This window comes from Pleurodeles waltl, chromosome 9 (genome assembly GCF_031143425.1).
Source record: "Pleurodeles waltl isolate 20211129_DDA chromosome 9, aPleWal1.hap1.20221129, whole genome shotgun sequence".
NCBI classification, from domain to species: domain Eukaryota; kingdom Metazoa; phylum Chordata; class Amphibia; order Caudata; family Salamandridae; genus Pleurodeles; species Pleurodeles waltl.
Window position 1 is genome coordinate 1,052,871,594 of NC_090448.1, and position 24,048 is coordinate 1,052,895,641.

At 44.3% G+C, this 24,048-nt stretch overlaps 1 protein-coding gene across 1 annotated transcript in view; it reads left to right on the forward strand.

Moving 5' to 3' along the window:
- Positions 1-24,048, forward strand: part of L2HGDH (L-2-hydroxyglutarate dehydrogenase) — a 108,140-nt gene that overhangs the window by 35,214 nt on the left and 48,878 nt on the right. Inside the window, exon 6 of the mRNA XM_069208690.1 lies at positions 23,559-23,593. Within this exon, the coding sequence (XP_069064791.1) occupies positions 23,559-23,593 (35 nt within the window). The remainder of the gene's footprint in view (positions 1-23,558; positions 23,594-24,048) is intronic.

A 24,048-nucleotide genomic window follows, 5' to 3' on the forward strand; every position in this document is an offset into this window, starting at 1 on the left:
TTTTTTCTTTAGAGGGATTCAGATCCCTTGGAGGACCCAAGACAGGACACAGAGAATGGGAATGGCCAGGTAGTTTTTATGGTCCCTGATACATTGGTCTTAAGGGAAGCCAGTGGTTTAGAATTGGAATTGCATCCCCCCACATGCCTCCCTCCACCAGAGATCACATCATATGATGCCATTGTACAGAAGACTGCAGAAGTTTTGGAACCTGTGACTGTGGATGTAAAATTTAACATCTTGACAGACGTTTTACACCCCACTTCTCAGGGATCAAATCGTTGGTATCCTTCAACATCAGCAAACCAGTCATGGCTGCTTGGGAAAAACAAACCCCTGCTCCTGCCATATTTCGACTAGTGGCTAGGTGATATAGATTACCTCCCTCGCCAGAAAGCCTAATGGTTCAAGCATCCTATTCCTCAGAGTGATCTACTGGGACTACTCCTTTCGACACGAAATCTTAAGAAAATAGAGCACTTCACAAAAAAACACTTGCCAGCACCTAGTATGGCCTTTGACTCCCTTAATAACACATGTTTAATGGGTTGGTACTCCCATGCCCTGTGGGAAATGGCTCGAATGGTTATCCCAACCTACTACACTACCTGCAGGGACATTTTTTCAGAGCTTGTGCGTGATGGTGAAGCAATGGTAAGACAGTTTATTCAGTCAGGCATAGACATGGGTGTTTCAGTAGCAAGTGCTATGGGGCACCTCTGTGGCTTTAAGGTGTCATGCCTCATGGCGTAACTTGGGTTTCTCCATTGAAATTCAAGACAACCTTATGGACCTCCCATTTGATGGTTCAAGGCTGTTCAAGAAAAGGCAGGTTTGGCCCTTGAGAGATTCAAGCACAGTAGAGCCACTGCTAAATTTCTAGGATTCCAAACCCAGCAGCGGGACTACAGACAATTTAGAAAATTTCTGGGTTTCACCAGAGGTTTCTCATTTCACTGCAGACAGCAAGGCCAAGAGCAACAGAACCCTTTGTTTTAATACTTTTGGGGTCGCAGAAAGGGTAGAGGCCAAGCCTTAACTCTCCCATCCTGCCACCTCTTCTTCCTCTATTGCCACAACAGGGAAGCAGCTCTAGTTCCCTCTCCTCAGAGCACTTGACATCTCTTGGAGAATTGGTATCCTCCTTTCCACAAGCCTGGAAGACCATAATTTCAGACCCTTCTAACGCGTCCCTCCACTCATTCCCCCTAGTCTTCGATCCCTTCTGCGGACTACCTCTATATCCTTCAGTGGGAGGTAAACATCTTACTCCAGAAAATAATTGGTGCCAGATCAGGAACTAGTGCGGGTTTTACTACTGGTGCTTTCTGGCCCAGAAGAAGGACCGCAGCCTTCATCCAATTCTAGCCCTTATGGTTTTGAACTGGTTCCTATGCAACGAAAAGCTCAAGTTGCTATCGCTTCACCTGTAACTCAATAGTGTCCATTGGTCTGTGGGACACATATTTTTTCATACTGATTCTGTGATAGCACAGGAAGTGCCTAAGCTTCATGGTGGTATCTATGCATTACCTGTTTGCGGTCCTCCAGTTTGATTCCACAAGCCTTCATAGAGGTGATGGAGGTGGTCGCCACCCTTCTCATAAGATAAAAAATCTCCCTATTTCCACACTTGATCAACTGACTCCTAAAGCCTAGGTCTCCAGAGATAGTGTCAGGCCTCCTGCAGTATGTTATTTCCTGTCGATTTGTAGAGCACACTAATCATCTGTGAGGGTATCCTGGTGCTTGAGCAGTTGTGTAGGTGTGTGGTCCCCACAATGTTATTTGAAGAGCCAGGTCTTCAGCTTTTGCGGAACTCAGGAAGTGAGGAGGAGACTCTGATGTGTTGTGGGAGGTTTTTCCATGGTTTTGGTGTGAACAAGCAACCTCCTGATCTACTATTGTGGACTTCGGGGGTGGGGGGAGGGTGCTAGCTGTTGAGTGTGAGTGATGCTGGGTGTAGGTGTCTAGAACGCTCGTGAAAGTGTATGCAGTTGTTTTGGTGTGCCGGTCCGATGTTGTGCAGAGCTCTGTAATGTGCATGAGGAGTTTGAATTGGCTGCATTTGTGGATGGAGGTTGAATATGAGTTTTAGGGCAATGTTATGTTTTATCTGAAGTCTGTGTTGGTGTTTTTTGTTGATTATGGTGTAGTAGTGCATTGCCTTAGTCAAGTCAGCTTGTGAAAAGTACTTGTGTGACTCTTTGTTTGTTTTGTGGCAGCAACTTGAAGAACTAGCATACATAGGATGTGGAAGCAGGTAGCACTAACTGAGTTGACTTGTGCTGTCATGTTGTGTTTTTCGTCCAGGATGATCCCCCAGATTTCTAGGGTGGTTGGTGGGTGTTGATATTGGGCCTAGTTCTGTCATCCACCATGGGGTCTACCCATGGGAAAGTCTTGTTTCTGAAGACCAGTGCTTCCGCCTCGTTGGAGTTGAGCTTCTGGCCCTTGGTTCTTATCTATTCAGCTACCAGGGTCGGGCATTGGTGAAGTTGGTTCTGGTGGTGGTAGTTTTGCCCGTAAGGGAGAGGATGAGTTAGATGTTGGCCCCGTAGGGGTTAAGGGTGATGCCTTAGGATTGGATTATGTTGGTGAGTGGAGTCAAGTAGATGTTGAACAGGGTCAGGCTGAGATACAATCTCTGGGGAGCTCCGTACATCAGGTTCTCGGTCTCTGGTGTGAAGGGAGGGAACCCTAACTTTTTTAGTTCTTCCTGTGAGGAAGGGCCAGATCGGTCTGAGTGCCGGTCCTTGGATTCCGATCTTGTGTAGTCTTGTGACGAGTGTGCTGTGGGAGACAGAGTTGCATGCCGTGGAGAGGTTGAGGAGAATGAGGGCTGCTGTATCTCCTCGGTCCATGATGGTACGGATGTTGTCGGAGGCCAAAATGAGGGCTGATTGGGTGCTGTGTTTTTACTGAAACTTGACTGATTTCAGTCTTGTGGTTTGTGTCATTTGAGGTGGTCTGTGAGTTGCATGTTCATGGCCTTCCCTATCACTTTGGCAGGGTAGGAGAGCGGGGGATCGGGCAGAAGTTTCTTAGTTGGTTTGGGTCGGCCTATGGCTTCTTGAGGAGGGCTTTGATCGCTGCATGCTTCCAGTCTTCCTGGAGTGTGGCGGATGTGATGGTGGTGTTGATGATGTGGGTGAGGTCGGTAATGATTGGATGTGCTCTGAAGTTGTAGATGTGGTGGGGCATGGATCTGTTGGGGCCCCTGAGAGGATGGTCTGTATGATCGTCTTTTTATCTTCTCATGTGATGGTTGTCCATTCTGGTGGCTGTTTTGGAAGGTGAGGGGCAGGTTAGCGATGAGATCTCTGGGTTCTGGTTGGTGTTTGTGAAGTTGTAGATGTTTGCGATACTGCAGTCATCGCAGAGTTTTTGGGAGGGAGTTATAAAAGGGTATAAGCAGTGCATGGAGAAGGTACGAGTTATAGTTAATGTAGTGTGGCTACTGAGGTGAATACACTGTGTATGGAGGTGTGTGAGTTGTAATAATTTGAAGGTGTTAAGTAAATTATAAATTAAAGTTCTAAATCTAAGTTTACAGCATAAATAATGTAATATTAACTTAAAGGTAGTGTGTAATTTATACATTTAAGGGGTATCTATTACTTTAGAATTTGTAATGTTTGTGTATTGCAGGTTTGGTTTGTATGGAAAGAATAAGTAAACTTTTCATAACTGTAACAGAGGTTTAACCTTTTTTTTCATTGAATTTCAATGGTGTTCTATTTTTAATAAAAATGTGTTCCAAATTGCAGAGTTGAGTGTCATTAAGTTGAGTGTGATACAGTAGAATGGAAGAGTGTGTTTAACAGTGTACTGCCATAGAGTGTAGTGTCATAGAGTAGAGTGGAGTACAGTGGGTTGTGGTACAGTGGAGTGGCTTACAGTGGAATACCGTGCAATAGAGTGGTGTAGAGTGGAGAGACGTAGAGTAGACTGTTGGGTGGGGTAGAGTGGAGTGAAGTCGTAGAGTAGAGTGGTGTAGGCTAGAATGAATTTGTGTAGCGTACAGTGGAGTAAATTGTTATTTAGTCCAGTGGCGTGTTGTATAGTACTGTGGTGTGGAGTGCACTAGAATGGACAGTCATAGTGTAGAGTTGAGTACAGTGTTATAAAGTGGAGTGGCATCTTGTACAGTACAGTGGAGTGGTGTGTCGTAGAGTGTTGGAAAATGTTGTACAGTGTTGTATACTGGGGTGTAGGGGCATAGAGTGGAGAAGAGGGTTGTACAGTGTAGTGTAGGGGCAGAGTGTAGTATAGTCTCATATAGTGCAATAGAGTCTTGTAGAGTGGAGTTACATAGAACAAATTAGAGTGTGGTACAGTGGAGATTTGTAGAGTGTGGTTTTGTAGAGTGCCATAAAGTGGGATAAAGTATTGTGGAGTGGAGTCCAGTGGAGTGGCATAGCATAGAGTGGAGTGGCATGCTCTAGGGTACAGTGGCATGGAGCTGAGTAGTGTGGAATAGCTTTGTATTCAGTAAAGTGTTGTGGAGTGGCGTATAGAACAGTGGAGTGGTGGGTGTATTGTAGAGTGTCGGAAAGTGTTGTAGAGTGACACAAAGTAGATCAAAGTGTTGTACAATGGAGTGTAGTAGAATAGAGTATGTTACAGTAGGTAGGATGGAGTGAGCTAGACTGTATAGCTGAGTGGCATAGAGTACCGTACAGGAGACGGGTAAAGTGCAATAGTGTACCACAGTGGAGTAGTGTCTCACAGTGTAGAGTATGGTAGAGCGGCGCAGAGGGAGTTGGGTGGAGTGTTGTAAAGTGTTATAGAGTAAAGTAGCATGCTGTATACTTGTTTTAACAGGAGTACATTGTTGTATAGTGTAGTGCTATACATTTGAGTATAGTGTGGTACAGTGGAGGGGCATAGTCTGTTGCTGAGTGGAGTATAATGTTGAATGGAGCACTTTGGAGTGGCATGGAGTGTAGTTGGGGACAGTGGAGTGGCATACAGTGCAATAGTTTACAGTGGAGTGGGGTAGAGTGGAGTTACGTAGACTAGAATAGTGTACAGTGCTGTGTTGTGGAGTTGATTGACGTACAGTGGAGTGGCGTTGACTGCAGTGGTATAGAATTGAGTGGCATATGGAGAAATAGCATAAAGTGAAGTGCTGTGAAGTGAGGTAGAGTTGAGTGGCAGATAGTGGAATAGTGTACAGTGGAGTGACGTACAGGGGAGTGTCGTAGAGTTGAGTGGCATACAGTGTAATAGTGTAGAGTAAAATAGCACACACTGAAATAGTGAACAGTGGAGTGGCATGGATGCGGGTGCCATGGAGTGGCATAAAATGGAGAGGGTAGAGTGGAGTGGCATAGAGTCGAAAAGCCTAGAGTTGAGTGATGTTGAGTGTAGTTTTTTTCTGTGGAATAGCATTGAGTGAAGTGGGGTACAATGCAGTGGGGTAATGTACAGTACGGTGTTGTGGAGTGGTATACAGGGGAGTGGTGACTAGTAGAGTGACATAAAGTGGAGTGTGGTAGAGTGGAATAGCGCAGAGTGGAGTAGCGCAGAGTGGAGTAGCATAGAGTGAAGCAGTGTACAGTGGATTGCCATACAGTTGAATAGCGTATAGTGGAGTAGTGTAAATTAGAAGAACGCATAGTGGTGTAGAGTAGAATAGCGTACAGTGGAATGATGTACAGCGGAATAGGGTATAGTAGAGTGGTGTACAGTGATGTGGCATAGAGTGGAGTGGCATACAGTAGAGTTGCATACAGGGAATTGTGTAGAGTGTGCAGTGAAGTGGCCTAGACAGGAGTGTCATAAAGTGGAGCGACATACTCGGAATAGTATACAGTGGAGTGTTGTACAGTGCAGTGGCATAGAGCGGACTGGTGTACAGTGCAATAGCATAGACTGGTGTGGATTAGAGTGGAGTGGCATAGAGTGGAGTAGCGTACAGTTGAGTGAGGTACAGTGTAGTGGCATACATCAGAGTGGTATAGAGTGGAGTGTTGTAGAATAGAATATTATAGAGTGGAGTGTTGTAGAGTGCAGTGGTGTAGGGTGTTGTGGGGTAGACTGTAATGGCATACAGTGGAATAGCGTAGAGTAGTTGCATGGAGTGGCATACAGTAGAGTAGTGTACAGTGGAGTGGCGTAGAGTGGAATAACATTGAGTGTACTGGCTTACAGTGTAGTGATAGAGAGAAGTGGCATACAGTGGAACAGTGTTACATGTAGTGTCGAGTACCATAGAATGGAGTGGTATACAGTGGACTTGCGTGGAAGGGAGTGGCGTTTGATGGGATAGCATACACTAGTGATTCCCAACCTTTTGACTCCAGAGGACCCCCACTGAATCACTACTGACAGCCTGGGACCCCCAAGCAATTTGTACGATTTAAATTTCAGACATTAAAATAGTAATTCACAAAAAATACACAAACAAATACACACCAAACAAATACTCAAATTACTAAAGATATAATTATTTTATATTGAAAAGCTATGCAAAAATTGAAAACGTTTATTGGGAAGGTTGGTTTTATTTCGAAAATTTAAATACTCAGGTCAGAGTCTACATTTCCCAAGCGATTTCTGTATTTATTTTGTAGATACATAAGATCTGAGAAAGCTTTTTCACATAAATATGCAGCAAAGAAACGAAGTAGAACCTAAAGGGCTGCTCACCTCTCCATAGCCCCTCTGTCACATGTTTGATTTATTTTATAGCACCCCTCATACCAGTGTAGGGTGTTGGAGCACTTTACATCACACACATACAGAGACAATGAATCATCTGTGTGTAAATCAGTGTGTAGAAAATGTTACAAAAGACAAAGGGGACTACAAGGTGAAGGATTCACATGTCATCTGTAGTGGTAGACATTCTGTAAGAGCGCTTGGTCTGGAGAAGCACAAACCCAGGATTCAGAAGATAACACAGTGGTTAGGGTTGACTTTTGAAAAAATTATTTTATTTATGTTTTGAGAATAAGTGTTACATAAACAAAAAAGGACAAGCACAGATTGCTGCTATTATTCCCATGTATAACACGGTTCGTTATAGCAGACAGTACCTTCACCGTATGCAAACAGGCATCATGCCGACTATTTCTAAGTGTGTGTGTGACAATTCGGTGAGCATTGCTTTGGCCATCTTCTGCTAACTTCAGTCCTGCGGGCGGCCCTTCGATAACATGTAGCATTGGGTTTGAATCAGCAGATAACAGGTAATTATGCAGGGGTAGCCATATGTTTTTGGGGCGCGATGTAGTTGGCTGGAGTTCTGCATATATTTCAATGGTGGTTTCGCCGTAAATTAGACTGTGTAGGAATGACCCTATTGTGGGCGGTGTTTCGTTGCACCAATGTATGGCAAGTTCGTGTTTTACTAATAGTAGGGCCAGTGCCGTATATCGTTGTACCTATTGAGTTATGCCAGCTACATAACCCATCAGTGCAAGCAGGGGGCAGGGCTCTGCTGTGGCTTCTATCATTGAAGAAAGTGTGCAAAAAATGTCCTGCCAATATGTCGCCAGTAGGGGGCATGTCCATGTCATGTGCGCAAAATCTTCCTGAGGGTTTGACATTTAGGACAGTGTGAGGAGCGTGAGGGGTCTATTTTGGCTAGAGCTGCTGGCGTGACATACACCGTCGTAGAAATTTATAGTGTATAAGTCTGTGGCGGTGATTCGTGGAGACCAATCGAGTTTGCAAGCAGAATGCAGCCCATATTTTAACCGTGATTGGCCGTCCCAGATCCCCCTCCCAGGCGGCGCGCAATTTAGCGCTGTGTGTCAATTAAAGGCATGTGCGATATAATCGGGATATCAGTCTTTCCCCATTGATGTCTGTAATCAGCAGAGTCAGCGGCGTGAAGTCGTCCAGCTCTAAAGGGTATGTGGGAGTTCGTGCCCGTATGGCGCTTTGTAGGCGCCTAAGCACAAAGTTGCAGTGGTGAATCATGCGCCTTCTGTCCTCGAGAACACCTATCCATCCGGAAACAAATCGCCAAGAGTGTGGTGGGCAAACTTCGAGAGCGTGCAATGTATTAGTGCTTCGTCAGTCACGAGGAGCCTCGGGGACTGGGTAGTGGTATTCCAGAGGAGTAGAGAAGGTCGGCCATCTTAAGCCATGTCCAACACGTGGTTGAGACTGTCTGTATATCGTTGGAATCCAGTGGGTATCACCCCTGGGAGGAGGGAACGCAAGGGGGTCGGAAAGACAAGGTCTCTTTCGGGTACGATAAACTGCAGTCTGGCATCCGGGTGGTACCAGTGTGCTGCAAATTGTGCGACTATATAATACAATTGAAAGTGCAGACTCCGAACCCACCGCATTTATAAGGAAGTGTCAAGACATCCCAGTGGACCCTGGGATGCCTGCCTGCCCAGATCAGACTTGTAAGGTGTCTCCTGATCTCCACAAAAAAGGAATTATAGAGAGGTACAGGGATGTTTACAAAAAGATTTAGAAATCGTGGGAGGACAACCATTTTAATAATGGCTATGCATCCTGCCATTGACAGTGGGAGATGGATCCACCTGTCCACTTGTGTGGACAATCTGCCCAAGGCGGTTCCAGAGTTGAGGTGGAGCACCTGGTTCTTATCTCTGAATGTGCACTCCTAGATACTTAACGTGGTCGTCGCACCACTTCAGCGGGAAAGTTAATTGGCTGGGTGATGTTCTGTCTGTGAGGGGGAAAAGTTCTGACTTGGACAGATTGATCCAAAGCCCAGAGTATGTACCAAATAGGGCCACCTCTTGTAGGACTCGGTCCAAATTGTCCCCTGGATTCCTTAAAAACATTAGAAAATCATCAGCCACATTTTCTTCGATCTTTGTCCGGTTTTGGCAGCAGTGTAATAACCGCCTCTCTAAGTTTTGGCAGTAGGATACAGTTTTTTTTCGTGCTTGGGTATATATCTCTAATAGAGGTGGTGCTAATTCATTCCAGTATGCCTTGTAAAAGGCACTGGTGAATCCATCAAGCCCCGGAGCCTTTGACCCATTAAGAGCCTCTATTGCCTGAAGTATCTCTTCGCATGTGAACGGTTCATCCAGAAACAATTGCTGTGCGTTCGTCAGCCACACCATTGCTATTTTGTTAAGGTATTGTGCCATGGCTGGGTTGTCGCCGCTCTGCGTGGTGGAATATAGTTGCGTGTAGTATGTGAGAAACTCTGATTGTATCCCTGCTGTGTCGGTTATATGTGTACCATCCTCTTTATATAGCTCTGGTATATGCAAGGAGGCCCTGTAAGGTCCCAGCAGGTTTGCAAGAGTCCAACCCGGTCTCTCCCCCTCTCTGTATCGTTGAGCAGTCGCATATTTGCCCATGTAGTGGGTCTCACGTTCAGCGAGGTCTCGGAATTCCTCCATAAGGGAGGCTCGCCGGCTCCCGCCAGGTTGTAGATGGTGTGTCGCTTCGGTTTGATCCAATTCCGCCAGCGCCCCTTCCACCCTGGACAAACCGTTGCGGATATCCCGTAGGATTCCCAGTTGTTTTGCTATGCATACTCCTCTTACATACACCTTAATAGCTTCCCATAGTGTAGCATGACTAGATACTGTGCCTTTGTTAAGGGTGAAGTATTCTGTGATTGCTTTTTGTAACTCGGCGCGGAAGAGTGCGTCTTGTAAGGCCCTGGAGGGGAATCTCCATCTATGCTCTCGTGGGACTGTCCGCGGGATCCTACAGAGGAGCCTGACTGGGGAGTGGTCTAATAACGTGTGTGGGAGGTGTGTAACATTGCCTGCCCAGAGTGTGATGGCGCCCTTGACCAGCCAGTAGTCTGTCCTTGTCCACGTGTTGTGTGGGGCCGAGTAAAATGTGTAATCCAATGCATGCATGTTTTGTAAGCGCCAAGGGTCCCGCAACCCGTGTATTTCACAAATGTACCGCAGAACCCTCAGGGATCGAGTCTTGACAGTGGGATTCCCTGCTGTAGTGTCCCAGAGTGTATCCATGATCATGTTGAAGTCTCCACCCACATTAATGTGATCCGTTGTCATTTTATCTATGCGGGACAGTAAGGCGTGGAAAAAGTCTGGGTCGTTTGTATTTGGAGCATAGACATTGACTAACAGGACTCGGTGTCCGGCCAACATCTCTGCCACTAATATATATTTACCCTGATCATCTGTCGAGGTGGAGATGGGATGGAATGGCAGGTTCCGATGTACTAATGTGCAGACCCCACAAGAGTATGAGCTGTAGCAGGAGAAGTACCTGTGAGGGCCGCATCTAGCCCCTCATAACTTTAGTATTGAACCATATTGAGGTCCAAAAGACAACATACTATGCTTTTTAATGGATCCCGCAACCTTCTTGCCTGCACTCAAAGGGGAGCTGGTGGCCTTCTCAGCAGCTTCAGGGTTTAAGGTCAATCCATTGAAGTCCAAAGGAATCAGGGTAGGAGGGCATCATCAGGAGGCCCAAGAGGCGTTAGAGGGCAATGGCTTTGAGTGGTTGAGCGATTCCCTCCAGTATTTAGCATTCATTTGACACAGAAATCATCACAGCTCTATAGAGCCAACATTCCCCCAGCTTTGCAGACATTATTCAAGCATCTTTAGTGTGGGGGATGCTAGAGACCTCCTGGCTTGGGCACTTGATGAGTATTAAAATGTGTTTTATTTTTGCCTTCTTACCTGGTAAAATGCCTCCCTTTGCATATTCATGACTACACTATATACTTCATTAAAAAAATAGATTTTCATTGTGTGGAAGAGATGCTCCTCTAGAGTCCCAAGGGCCACACCATAGCTAAGGGGGGGACTAAGTCTCCCGAATATCCGAACCTACGTCCATGGATTAAAAAAAGATTCAAGTGATTCCTGGAGGGATGGATTAATGTAGAATAGACTTATTTGACAATCCCCCTCCCCTCCCTACTGTGGCTCCTCCAGAGAGCATGGAGGCAGACTCCCCACCCCACAGTGGTTCTTTTAGAATATAATGGGTGGACAGGAGGAAGGGTTCAACCAAATTATCCCCTCTGCATTGTCCCCTAAGATGCACAATCTCAATTTTCTGCCGGGCACTCAGTACCTGCGATTTGCCGCTTTGGACACTAGGACCCCACATGTTTTGGGGGCGGTATATGTGGCTGGGAGTCTCATGACAAGTGAGGAACTTTGGGATACATGGAATCTTGATGGTCAAGACCGCTATCGGATCACACAACTGTTACATTGGGTGGGTTTCCAGGAGGTCATCCCTTTGATGCGGAGAGAAAGATTTGAAAGCTTATTTGCTAAAAAAAATACTACATAAAGGCATTACTTGGCTCCGGCGTTCTTTGTTGGACTTGTATCTGCCTATCACAAAGAGAGAGGTGAGAGGAACAAACCCCACCCCATTTCCTCCCAAAGGTAAATATATGCACACAAAAGGTGTGGCGAGAGGAAATTAAGTTCAGCTGGGTGTTCCTATTTGAGCTAGACCCAAAAGAATCAGAATTTGCCCTTCCAAAGGACGGGGATTATTCAATCGAAGGTAATCCCTACTTGGGATATGTACATGGTTCCCGGAGTCCAGGAATGGGGTCCATGAGACCCAAGTCTATTACAAACCAACGGATAGGAACAAATTATTGAGATTCAAGAGCTTTTATCTGCGAACTCTGAGAGAAAACCTACCGGTGGGCCAGTTTCTGCAGCTGGAACAGAATTGTTTCAATTTAGAGGAATACTACAAACACACAAAAAAACTCTCTGGGAAGCTAGCACAGAAAAATTATCTTTGGCACCTGATCCAAAGAGCAAAGAAGAGAGCCCGGAATAACAATAGAGAACAGTTGCTTGAATCCTTGGAAAAACCAAGGGAGGAGAGAAAAATCGGTGTATCTGCCTTCTGCCCTGCATCAAAAGGTGTGCAGGAGATCATCAAAGATAAATGGAAGATTTTGACATCAGGAGGCTTACACTTTCAACAACCAATGCATGCTTTCAAAAGAGCAAGAAACATTTGGGACATGCTTGTCCATACACGACCAGACAAGGGACAAACCAGGGAGAGACAACAGACTTTGTGGAACTTACTAGGTCTTTGGGTCACTCACCATGTGGCAAATGCAGCGCTGCAGATTCACAAAAAGAATTACCCAACTCGAGTTAGGACTAAGGACTCCTTGGGAACTGAGATTCCTTTCAAACCTTAACACGAAAAGTTTAAATTACATGATACAGTGTCCATGCAAACTTAGATATATTGGGATAACAACTCACAAAGTAAGGATACGAATCCAGGAACACAGGAGCACAATCCGGTATAAACGTGACGAACCATTGCATAACAAAGAATCATAGCGATGATGAAATGGAATGGTTCTTGATTGAGAGACTTAAATTAACCAGACAGGATATGACCAAAATACTTTGTGGCACGCGAAAAGGTGGGTGTGGAGATTGCACACATACAGGGACAGTTTGAATGATGATATCACTTGGTCCTCACTAGAGAAACAAGGGTTAATAAAATATTGAGTTCCTCCTATATTGAGCCTGCCAATTCAGCTCATATTCATATCTGATCATCACCCTTCGGATATCCAATTCGAATTAGACTGATGGGGTGAACAATACGGTTGGGGGCAGCTCCCTCTCCTTTCCCCTCAATACCCAATGGATCAGGGGTTAACACTGAGATGAACACCAGACTTTCGAACACACCGGCAGACTCTGACTACTCAGGCACCTTTGAAGTACTGAACATATCTACATGTATGATAATAGATGTCCAGAACTGTCCGTGTCAGTATATGGATTAATCAAGCTCTTTTCCCCTTTGTTTCATTTTTCATCATTTCTGAGTAGACGCTCATGGCGTCTTTATTGTGACCATGACAATAGCTGGCTGAAGCCTTCCAAGGCAGATCACAGTTACACACTGACTCTTTGCCTACAAGTCCCATGATTCTTGAGATGTGCCCATGATGTTATGTGATGTGCCCCACAGCAACGTTCTAATGCTGTTGCTGCATCTTTGAGTGGAGCATTTATTAATTCCCGATTATGGGAACCAGTGGAGAAGCGGCTGGGAGAGGCAACACGTATAGCTAGCATCTCGCGATGCATCCTTTGACGAAGTAAGGGCTGATCCGGGGGAAGCCTGTTGTTGTTTTGAGGAAGAGGCACCTTCTTTACAGAGATCAGGGTGTTTTTTTGGAGCAAAAGGAGGTGACTACTGTTTCCCTGCATGCATGCCTTGGGCAATAGCACTTATCTATCTTGATCGCCATGAACGCAACTATTGGGAGGAGACTGATATGGTCATATGGACATGTGGAATTGGCACACAACCATAGGTGACTGCAGTGGTATTATGAGCAACAGGGGATGATTACTGTTTCCCTGAACGCAGGTCTGGGGCAACACCATTTTGCTGTCTTGGTCACCTGAGACGCAGCGAATGGGGGGAGCCTGCACGCGTTTCTAGGGCAATACTACTTTGCTATTTTGATCGCTTGAGATGCAGCCAATGAGGGGAGCCCGATATGATTATATATACACAAGGAGCTAGCACACATTGTAGGAGACCCAAGTGTTTTTTTAAAGCTAATTAGGGGATCTAACTTTTCCCTGTACTTGTTCCGGGGACCCCATGGTTTTTTGACATAAGACCTCCTTATTTCTCTTGCACACAACAAATGGCCAAGGGCTATCTGATTAGAATAGCCTTTCTCTTATAAATCCGCCCTTTCTTTCTGTAGCCAGAGGTACGATCGATTGGTGTGACATGCTGATTCTCACAGAGAAAACTACAGAGATAATTATTTGATACCCATATATGTTCTCCTGTGACTGTACCATTATTTCCCTGAGTCCCTTAAGTTACATAGACTGACTTTGATAGAAGATATTTCTGGATGCCAGGTGCACTTAGGACCGTATGATTATGAACCTCATTAATAACAGCAATATTATGTGTCGGTGACTACTAGTGACATAGAATCTTAAAATCAACTTTTTGATAGTGGTTTTAAACGTTCTTCTCCCCTTGTATATAGTGTGTGACTACAAGGGGCATCACCCTTTTTCCAGACATGAGGCCTAAGACCCATTAACTCTGGCTAAGAGTTTATCCAGTACGTCCTCACTTGTCCCACTATACCGTGGAATAAATGGCTTGATTTGTATCACTCATTTTTTTTAGGGGTATGTATTTGACTGAACATGCTCAATGAACACAGAGATGCACGTTTTAACCTAAACACCTTTTATACAATATTGATTTGCAGTGGTTTGAAGAGCACTGTCTCACCTTGTATGCTCACCTAATGGTTCCTGTAGAGTTGATTACTTAGTGAATGGTTCAATTCTGAATCTTACTCTGTGTTTCATTCCTATTAGGTTTATGTGACTGATACAATCTCAGGTAGGCCCTGATTGGATTATGTGTTTCTATTCACGGACATTGACTACACCATTAGTTTCACACCTGTCAGTTTTGATCTAGATAGGGGTCCTCAGCCCTGATAAATGTCATAGACCTGTTGAGGCTTGCAAAATGGACAGAAACATGTTGGCTTATTTATGGATGAGCTGAGCCTTTGTACTCAAGCCCATCATTTCTTTTTTGTTTTTAACCATATCAGTGGACACTCTAATAAAGGTGATTACCGGTAGTCAACTAGATATTTTTAGGTATCTGGATCCCAGTTTTGTCCAGTGAGCTTTATGTAAGAACTCCCTCTGGTAAGTATGATAGTTGAGTCTGCCCTGTTGACATTGTTCTACTAGGGTGAGTAGAGGTGGTCTACGATGAAGCATGACACTATTAAGCGTGTGAGACCGCCTCTTCCACAAAGGATACTTTTCTCTTACTCCTTCTCACAGATGGATACTTGGGGAACCATGGGTATATCCCAAGTAGGGTTGACCTTGGATTAAACAATCCTTGTCCTTTTGAAGTACTTGTATCTGCCCCATAAGCTCAAGTATGTGGCCTAGTGGGAGTGGGATTTGGGAAAGGAAATTTCAGAGGAGGCATGGGCCAACATTTGGCGTAGCACCGCAAAGGCCTCCATTAATGTAACTTACAAGAAGAATGTCTTTAAATTACTGACTCAGTGGTACCTCTCTCCCACCTGGCTAAACCCAATTATGGGGAGTATGGAGCTTTGTTGGAAGGGCTGTGTTGAGAGGGGCTCTTTTATACACATGTGGTGAACCTGCACGCATATTTAGAGGTATGGGGGGGAGATTCCAACATACATTCACCAGATTACTGGCACCCAGTTTCCACTTGATCCTCTATTCATATTGTTGGGAAACCCAGGAGACGACTCTATTTTTCTACGACGACTCCAGATGGGTAAGCAGATTTCACAGCTTCTAATTGCAGCTGGATTGACTTTAGCACATTATGGAAGCATCACAATGGGTTATGCTTGTGTGGTGGAGTAAATTCGGTACATTTATGCCATGGAGAAGCTCTCATCTATTATACATGACTCACAGATGAAATTTCACAACGTTTGGAAGGATTTCACAACTTATATGGCAAGAAACCAAGGGGTAAATTCTTGGCTACTTGCCCTCCCGAACCTATTAGCAGGGCTGGCCTCCAGGTTGTTGTGACAGATGCATCAGCCTAACCCTACAGAAACGCCTCATAGCATGCCACAAGGGATGGGGGATGCTGATGTGGGGGGTGTGTTAGGGGGTTGTTACCATGTAAGACACGTTTGGGTATGGACAGCTGTTGAATGAAATAAGATCTATGAATGGCGGTTGTGATACTCTGTGTTTTTGTCCTGTTAGTTGGCAATATTGTGTCTCACTTGGTCGGAACAAAATTGAATAAATATAATGTTTGAAAAAGATTTTGTATATATATATATATATATATATATAGATAGATATAAAGAAACCAATTCCTTCTTTTTGAACAGTCAGTACTTCTTCGCCAAAAGGAAGAAAAAAGTCTCAGTCACCGAGGTGTTGCTGAAGTGAGTATATTTAATGGCACAAAAAAAATAAAAAAATAAAAAATATATATGTGTGTGTGTGTGTGTGTGTGTATATATATATATATTACACACACACATTTAGATATATGCACACATACATACACATATATATATTCACTGGAAAAACAAAAGATTACAGTTTAGGCAGTGCTAAGCATTTGTTGAACACACAGAGTGAATAAATGGGACTCACCCTAAAGAAGAAACTCAAGACCAGTTTAGAAAAGTAACATATATTTTTATATATTTTTTGACACCAAGAACTTTCTTATTGGTGTGGTACTGTTTAAGTTGGCAGTTTTGAAGAAAACAGAAAATACACTTGTATTAACTCTAATGCGGTAATGTTATCCTATGGGAGTTGATACATTTACTGCATACAGGTACTTGGCAGTGACTTAGAGGACCAATCTAGACTTAAGGGGAGTATGGGGCAAGGTCCAAGGCAGCACCAACAGGTCATCTCAGTCAGGCATCCGGGTAAAGAGGTACTTTTCAGCATTGAGTGCCCTATTGATTTCAATGGGAAACAGGCCCTGTGACGGAGGAGGTGTATCCAGGGACTGGCGGGCCAATCCAGGCAAACCGACAGGTGGGCTCAAGTCTTTGAGATGTTCTGGCAGGTAGGGACACTGCTGGTCCACTGGAACTTGGCTGAGGGGTTTAGTTGCAGTTGTGAAAACAGGCTGCAGGGGTGAACTGGGAGCCAATCCCGCCAAACCTAAAGTGGGGCTCAGCTGCGAAGAGTCTCAGGACCCTGTGGGCACCGTTGGTTCACTTCTTCGCGGGCTGTGGGGCACTGGTGCAGTGATGCTTTCAGGCGTCAGGTTAGAGTGTTCACGAGGCTCTTGCGGTTCCTGCTTTTCTGCAGACACAGGCTTCCTTTGGAGACTAGGGTGCCAGTCCAGCTAAACCCAATATAGGGCTTAGCTCTTGAGTGTCTCTGTGCCTCAAGGACACCGTCAGTTCATGGCAACCCGGGCTGTGGGGCTCTTGTGCAGTGAGGCTTTCTTCAGTGGGGTCACGCGGGCAGAGGCTCTCGTTTCTGAACTTTTGGTGCCTGCAAACATGCAGGGAAACCGCTCCTCTGCTCCAATGGAGATGTTGCTGACTAGCTGAAGTCATGGGTCACTTCTCCACAGCTTTTGGAGGTGACACCGCTTTCTGGGCAAGCCGGGTCCATGCAATTGTCGAGGACAGCAGGCAGGCTGGCAGGGTTGGCACCAAGTCAGTTGCTGCTCCTCATGTCTCGTGTTGTGGGCTCTTCTTTGCCCTTCTTTATTCTACAGGTAGCAAATTTGATTACCTGGTGTCCAGGGGCCACCTAAATACTCAATTTAGGAGCATTAAGGGGAATAAAGGCTACTTACCCCTGGGGTCACTACACCTCCTAGATAACCACTTTCTGTGGGGAGTGGGCATCACTCTGTTACAGAGTTCCTAATTTTACCACAAAATGGTGAAATTCCAGTTTTTGTGTTCACTTCAGGTAGCCTTTCTTAGGGGTGTGACTAGCCAGGAGGTGTAACACGCCTCCTAGTATAGCTAATTTCCCACCTGTCCTGGTGCCAAATGGGCCTCAGGGCAGAGGGTGGCATCCTCCAGGTCTGGGGGAAGCCAGGCTTGCATATCAAAGGTGGTGTGATCTTTGAAGCTCCCTGCCTTGACATGCTAATTTACTTACCTTCCTGCTGGAGGGGGTGTAAACACCTCCTGCCAGAGCAGGCATTGTTTCTCACCTCTGAGAGGGGGCTCTCACCTATTAGGGGGGCAGAAACTCATCTATTGTGGCAGGCTGGACAGGACCAATCAGCCAGCACACTAGACTCTAGAGGATTGGTAGGGTTCGGTAGGTACCTCTGAGGTACCCTCTGATTGCATGTATTAATAAATACAGCACTTGAATTAGTGTGGGCTTACTAATACGAGGTGTTTGATACCAAACGCCATGTTTCAGTGAAACCATTATGTAGCTGGAGAACTCGTTTTGACCAGTGTCCAGTACGTGCCTTAACATGGATTCCCTGTTCACTTGTATTGTCCAGTGATATAAACTAGACAACGGAGGAGCATATTTGCTCATGCAGCTATGTCCTCACATAAAATGTAATGCACCCTGCAGTGACTTTGGCATGACTTACAGTAGTGGGCCATGTCATGTTTTCACTTAATGCTTTGCACCATCACGTAGCCTGCAATGGCAGTCTGTGTGAGATTTTTGTGTATGTGTCCCTTAGGATGGCATAAAATATGTTGCAGCCCTCAGGGACCCTCTATAGTACCCATGCCCTAAGTACCAGGGGTACCATTTACTAGGGATCTACAGGGATTCAAAAGTCCTTTGCCATCACCTTGTTTTAAGGAAAGAGCACTGGCACTGATGTCTGGTTGGCAGACCTCAGTAAGGGGCCAAAAAGCGGGGAGACAACTGCAACAAAAACAGGTTTACTACAGTAAGGAGTTTTAGGGCTCATGGATGGCAAAGGCACCGGGTTAGTATGGGTTTTTTAGGGCTCAATGAAGGGTATTGTGTAGGGTAATAAGGGGGTTTCAGAGTTTAGATATGGGTAGTGCACAGTGGGTTGTAAGGAAGTTTTAGGGTTTGGGTGAGTTGTATCTAGAGGTAGTAAGGAGTTATGGGTCTGTGGAGGGTTGTGTATAGGGGTAATAAAATGTTTTTAGGGTCCAGGAATGAGTTGTTCAATGGGGTAGTAAGAGAATTTAAATGTATAGGGAGTGGGCCACATACATTATTTAACTTAAGGAATAATGCTTATTTTATAATGTAAAAGTTAAAGTAATGATTTAATTAAAATTGTTAAATGAAATTCATTTTAAAATATTAAAATGTTAGTGTTTTATATATATATGTATGTACATCTAAAAATAGAAGATCAAAGCAGAATCAGACTGAGACCAACACACTTAAAGTAGTTGATACAAATATTCGAGAAGGAAATCATTCAGCGCCAGCAAAGAAAGTTCCAATGGGATGAGAACTATTATGAAGCAGGATATATCCTAACCTTTGTGAGGAAATTTGACAAAGCCAAAAGTCAGATGGTAAAAGATAACACTCTATAGACAAGAGAGCAGGGAACACTACCCACTGACGCTAGCTCCGTTCTGGATTCAAATGATGAATTAGCACCAATTCAAAAGAATAAGATTTCCTTTTCCAGGGAACACAGACTCATCAAACAAAGCAACCAGCAGTCCTACCAAAATGCACAGCAAAAATGCAGAGGCTGAAAAGCAAAGCAAAAAACTACGACAACTAAGGCAAAAGCAGCAAGAACGCTGTTGGAACACGTGAGCGAGCAAGGAGATAATAATGGACGTTGGGAACAGTGAAAACCAGCTAACAGTAATACATCTCTCCTCACATCAATTGACTGATACAGAGGGGGATGCTTTAAAATATGGGACTTTTGTTTTGCCCTGATGTTTCCAATGACTATGCCCAAATGAGGGTGGACTTATTCAAAGTTGCCCTTTCGTTGACGTTATATAGGATACATGTACTTAAGAACACTTATGTTAAGGAGAGAGCATTACCAGTTGTGGACAAATCTGATCTACTGATTGATGACACTGAAATGTCTCTCTATGATTTGAATAATCAATCTGATGTGGCTGTGACAAGTGGATTTTGTGATCCCTTTGATCCCACCCTTTTAGCTGAGTTGCCCAGAGAGTTTGGGATAAGGACAGACCTCACTATATCAACCAAGTTTAGGCAACCCTACAAGTTTGTACCTCAGACATCCAGGGACAGTGTTGATATCTTTTGTGATCTAGTCTTTAAAAACATATTACAACTGTGCAATAGAACGTTCAATTCATACAATTTAAGTAAGTGCCAATTGGAAGCTGTACAGGCATTATGGATTAAACCTTCCAACAAGAGAGAAGTATAGTGCTGCTGTCAAGGGAGAACTATGTGAAAGAAGCATATATACAGCTCAATGATATGTTATGCTATGAAATATTTGACAAAACATACTCCACAATTTAACAGCACAGATATTCTGAACACCTTAGGAAGTGGCATAATAGCCAGCTAATTGAGTGGGATGAAAAGCAGTTTTTAAAAAATGAAACACATATTGGGGGTCATTATGACCCCAGCGGATGACGTTAATATGGATAAAAGTACTGCCAACAGGCTGGCGGAACTTCTCTCCATATTAAGACATTGGCGGTTTGGCTGAAGTCAAACCACCACTGTACCACACTGACCGCCATGGCGGTAATGACCGACGGGCTGGAGAATTCAGTCTCCAGCCCGGCGGCCGTCACTTGCCCGCCTGTGGGATTATGACCCCGCCTACCGCCATGGTTTTCAAAACCCATGGCGGTAGGCATTAACAGTGATAGGGAATCCCTTCCATGTCACTAATAGGGGTCTTCAACCACCCCCCTCTCCCTCCCCAGATTCCCCCCGCACCCCTCCTCCTCCCCAGACCCCCCCCACTACATACACGCACACACGAACACACGCATACACACACTTATACCCACATTCATCCACGCATGCATACATCCATTCACACACATCCACACACACTGACATACATTCAAACACACACGCATTCACACAACACAACATACATGTACTCACACATCCATTCATGCACACGCATCACACACCCGCATACACGCATGCACAGACATCAGCCCACACCACCACACACACACACACAACACCCCCCCACCTCCCCTGTCGGAACACCTGACTTACCTGATGTCAGGGGTTCCTCCGACAGGAGACGGGGCGCTGCTACCAGCAGCAGCGTCTGCCAGCAGAACACCGCCAGGCCTTATCATGGGTCATGATATGGTCTGCGGCGGTCTACTGGCGTGGCTCTTCTGCTGGCAGCAGTGCCACCTTACCGCCATCCGCCGGCATGGCCACAGCCGGATTTCCGCCATCCTTCTGGCGGAAATCCGTCCATGGTCATAATCTGGCTGACGGCTGGTAGCTACGGCAACGGTCTTTTGGCGGCTGTCACTGCAGCGATAGGCGCTTTTTTACCGCCGGGGTTGTAATGAGCCCCTTAGTGTCACATTATATATGTTACCTAAAACTCACAAAAGCAGAGTAGACCTCACCCTCTCTAAGACGACCAATAGTGTCTTCAAAAAACAGTCTTTTGGAAAACATCTCTATTTATGTTGATCACTTTTTATTTCCTTTTGTTTTCAACCTGACATCATAAAGATTTCATAGCAAAATTTCAAAATCAGCAATGGGAGAAGTCATACATTATGGTTTACTTAGGTGTCAGAAGTCTCTATAAGAGCATTTGACATAGAGATGGATTAGAAGCATCTCCCAAACAAAAGATTTAGTTAAAACCTGGGAGAGGGTTTATACAATGCGGACAGTGTTAAGCATGCAGGTACAGAACTAATTCACAAGAGGTTGTACTTGCAGACACAAAAGAAGTGACACATAGTGAAACATATGACATGCACAAAGGATTTCATTGTGTATGTCATTGTCTGCCCCTGTGGCAATTGATATATTGGTTCAACAATTTTTCCAGTTAAAAAGCGCATTTTGGAGCACGTGCAGGCAGTAACCACTTATGACTAGAGCGTCAGCAGAGCTAAACATTTTAATGAAAATCATGAAGGTTATTGGAGGAAGATTAAATATTTTGGCATTGACGCATTGCCCAAGCACCTAAGAGGAGGGTATAGAGTACTATCCCTCTGAAGGTTGGAATCCAAGTTCATCCTGGAAGCCAGATGCATTGCACCTGCAGGGATAAATTTGGACAAATAATTATTCGTGCATTTGTAGAAATTATGATTACTGGAGATTCAAGTTAGTTTCCTTACCCATGCTTGGAACTATTGGTGGTCTGTAGATTTTTGATTTGAGGTACACTCACGGTATATTAATTAAAAAAATATCTACTTTATGTTTTTTTGTAACTTGTTTTGTTTTGTACGTACGTATTGGTTTTTACAGGTGGCCTCTGATATGATGTAAGAATTGGACTTTTTGACATAATGAATGTAATTAGCTTTGTGATGTTACAAACCGTGATGGCTCCAAAAGATTGTTAGGGTAATTGAGCCATGAAACATATTTGAATGGTGCACTTTGTGGGGCACCAACTGCCTCTATGAAGAAGCAGTGTTGTAGGTGGTTGTAAGTTTGGTGTTATTGTGTGGACCCATCCACTTTATCCTGTTTAATTTGCATGTTCAGTGAACACTGACAAAGTCCGTATATTTGTGATGTGATGGGATACTGTCTATAAATGAATTTGCTACTTACAGCCAGTAATTGATGCAATATGTTGACACAGTCATGACGCATGCAATTATGCCAGTGTTTACAACAATGATTTTGAAACGTGATGTTCATCAGTATACACTTTATGATGAGATGCTGTTTATGAATGAATTGGCTACTTACAGCCTGTAATTTATGCAATATGTTGACACAGTCACAAGTGCAAACATGTTAATGTTTACAAAATTGATTTTGAAAAGTGATATTTATCATTATGCACTTTATGATGTAAACCCATCCACCCCACTGTGTTTATTATGCAAACATGAATGAAGTCTTTTCACTGTCTATTTACTTTTTACTTCATTTGATAATGTTTACAAAATTAATTGGACTACATCAGAGGTCATGTGATTAAGACCAGAGTAGGGTTGAAACAAATTTTCTTTGTTTTCTGCCTAATAAAACATCGGCTGAAGCATCCAGGCTGGAGCGTTTTTTTTTTTTCCACTGCGAATATTGAACTTGTGGTTCTGTTCATGCAATTTTGCAGCGGTGACACCCACTCATGAGCCCTTACCTGCCAGGCAGGGCGTTTCCAGCATTCATAGGTCTTTGAATATGAATATATATTTAAATATAGCAGCACACAGTATTCAAAAGATAGATACGCTTGGACACAGTAAGGGTTGCTTTCAAGTGCTTTTACGGAAGGCTTCTCTAAGAACAACCCTTACTGTGTCCAAGCGTATCTATCTTTTGGATACTGTGTGCTGATGTTATGTGGGTTGCCGGGCCGACCCTTGAGCTGCTGTAATGAGCGAAGGAGCAATTGCGTTCCTTGTTGTGTCAATTTTATATATATATATATTCACTTTTTGTATATTTTATATATATATATATATATATATATATATATATATATATAATTCACTGAAGCCGCCATGAAATCGCTGGTGGAGAACGAAGTTGTAATCCCCAGGGCAGTTGGCAGCACTGCCCTGGTGGATTAGGACACCACGACCGCCAGACCGTCGAGATGACTAATCCTGGCGGTCTGACCGCAGCACAACCCCTGCGGTCATAATGTGGCGCTCGGACCGCCGACGAGTCTGGCGATCATGAGACCGTCAGACTCACAATGAGGCCCATAGTGTATTTATTTTTAAAAGAGATATGGAGAAAGTTCATATGACTGTGCTCCAGAAATAAAGTGTACCCAATTTTGTAAGTGTATGAAAGAATATCTTTATTTATACAGACCCCTAGAGACCACTATTTCCTTCCATCAACTATGGTGAAGTGTGTTTGCAACTACAGGATACCTATCAATATTCTGTTTTTTATTTGTTTCAGGGATGAAATATCCAGTTATTGTCCGCAACTCAAAGGTAAATGAAAACAAATGTTTTTTTCTTTTCTTTCTGAAAAAAAGACATGGTCAGAAAAAATTGCATGTGTAGTAATGTTCGTAAGGCCATTGAAAATTGTTTTCATTTTATTGAGGAGCGGAGTGAAACTAAGGCCAGCAGAAGAAGACATCTGCTGAAGCACAATCCACAGACATATAGGCCCTCATTATGAAATTGCTGGTCTTTTCCCAAGACTGCCGATGCCACGGGCACCAACATACCGCCAGTGCTGGCGGTATGTTTGGCACAAAAAACATAGAGTACACTGTTCCAGAATAAAAGAGCAGGGAGACCTAACTCTCTAGGAGCAAGAGCCCGCACACATCCCAATGAATGTCATGCTTCATCATCGGGAATGCTCCTCGTCAGACTGGCGCTGCAATGTCTGACGGGCTCCCCAGAAGCGGGCTCTTTGCCAGAGTTCTTTAATAGTG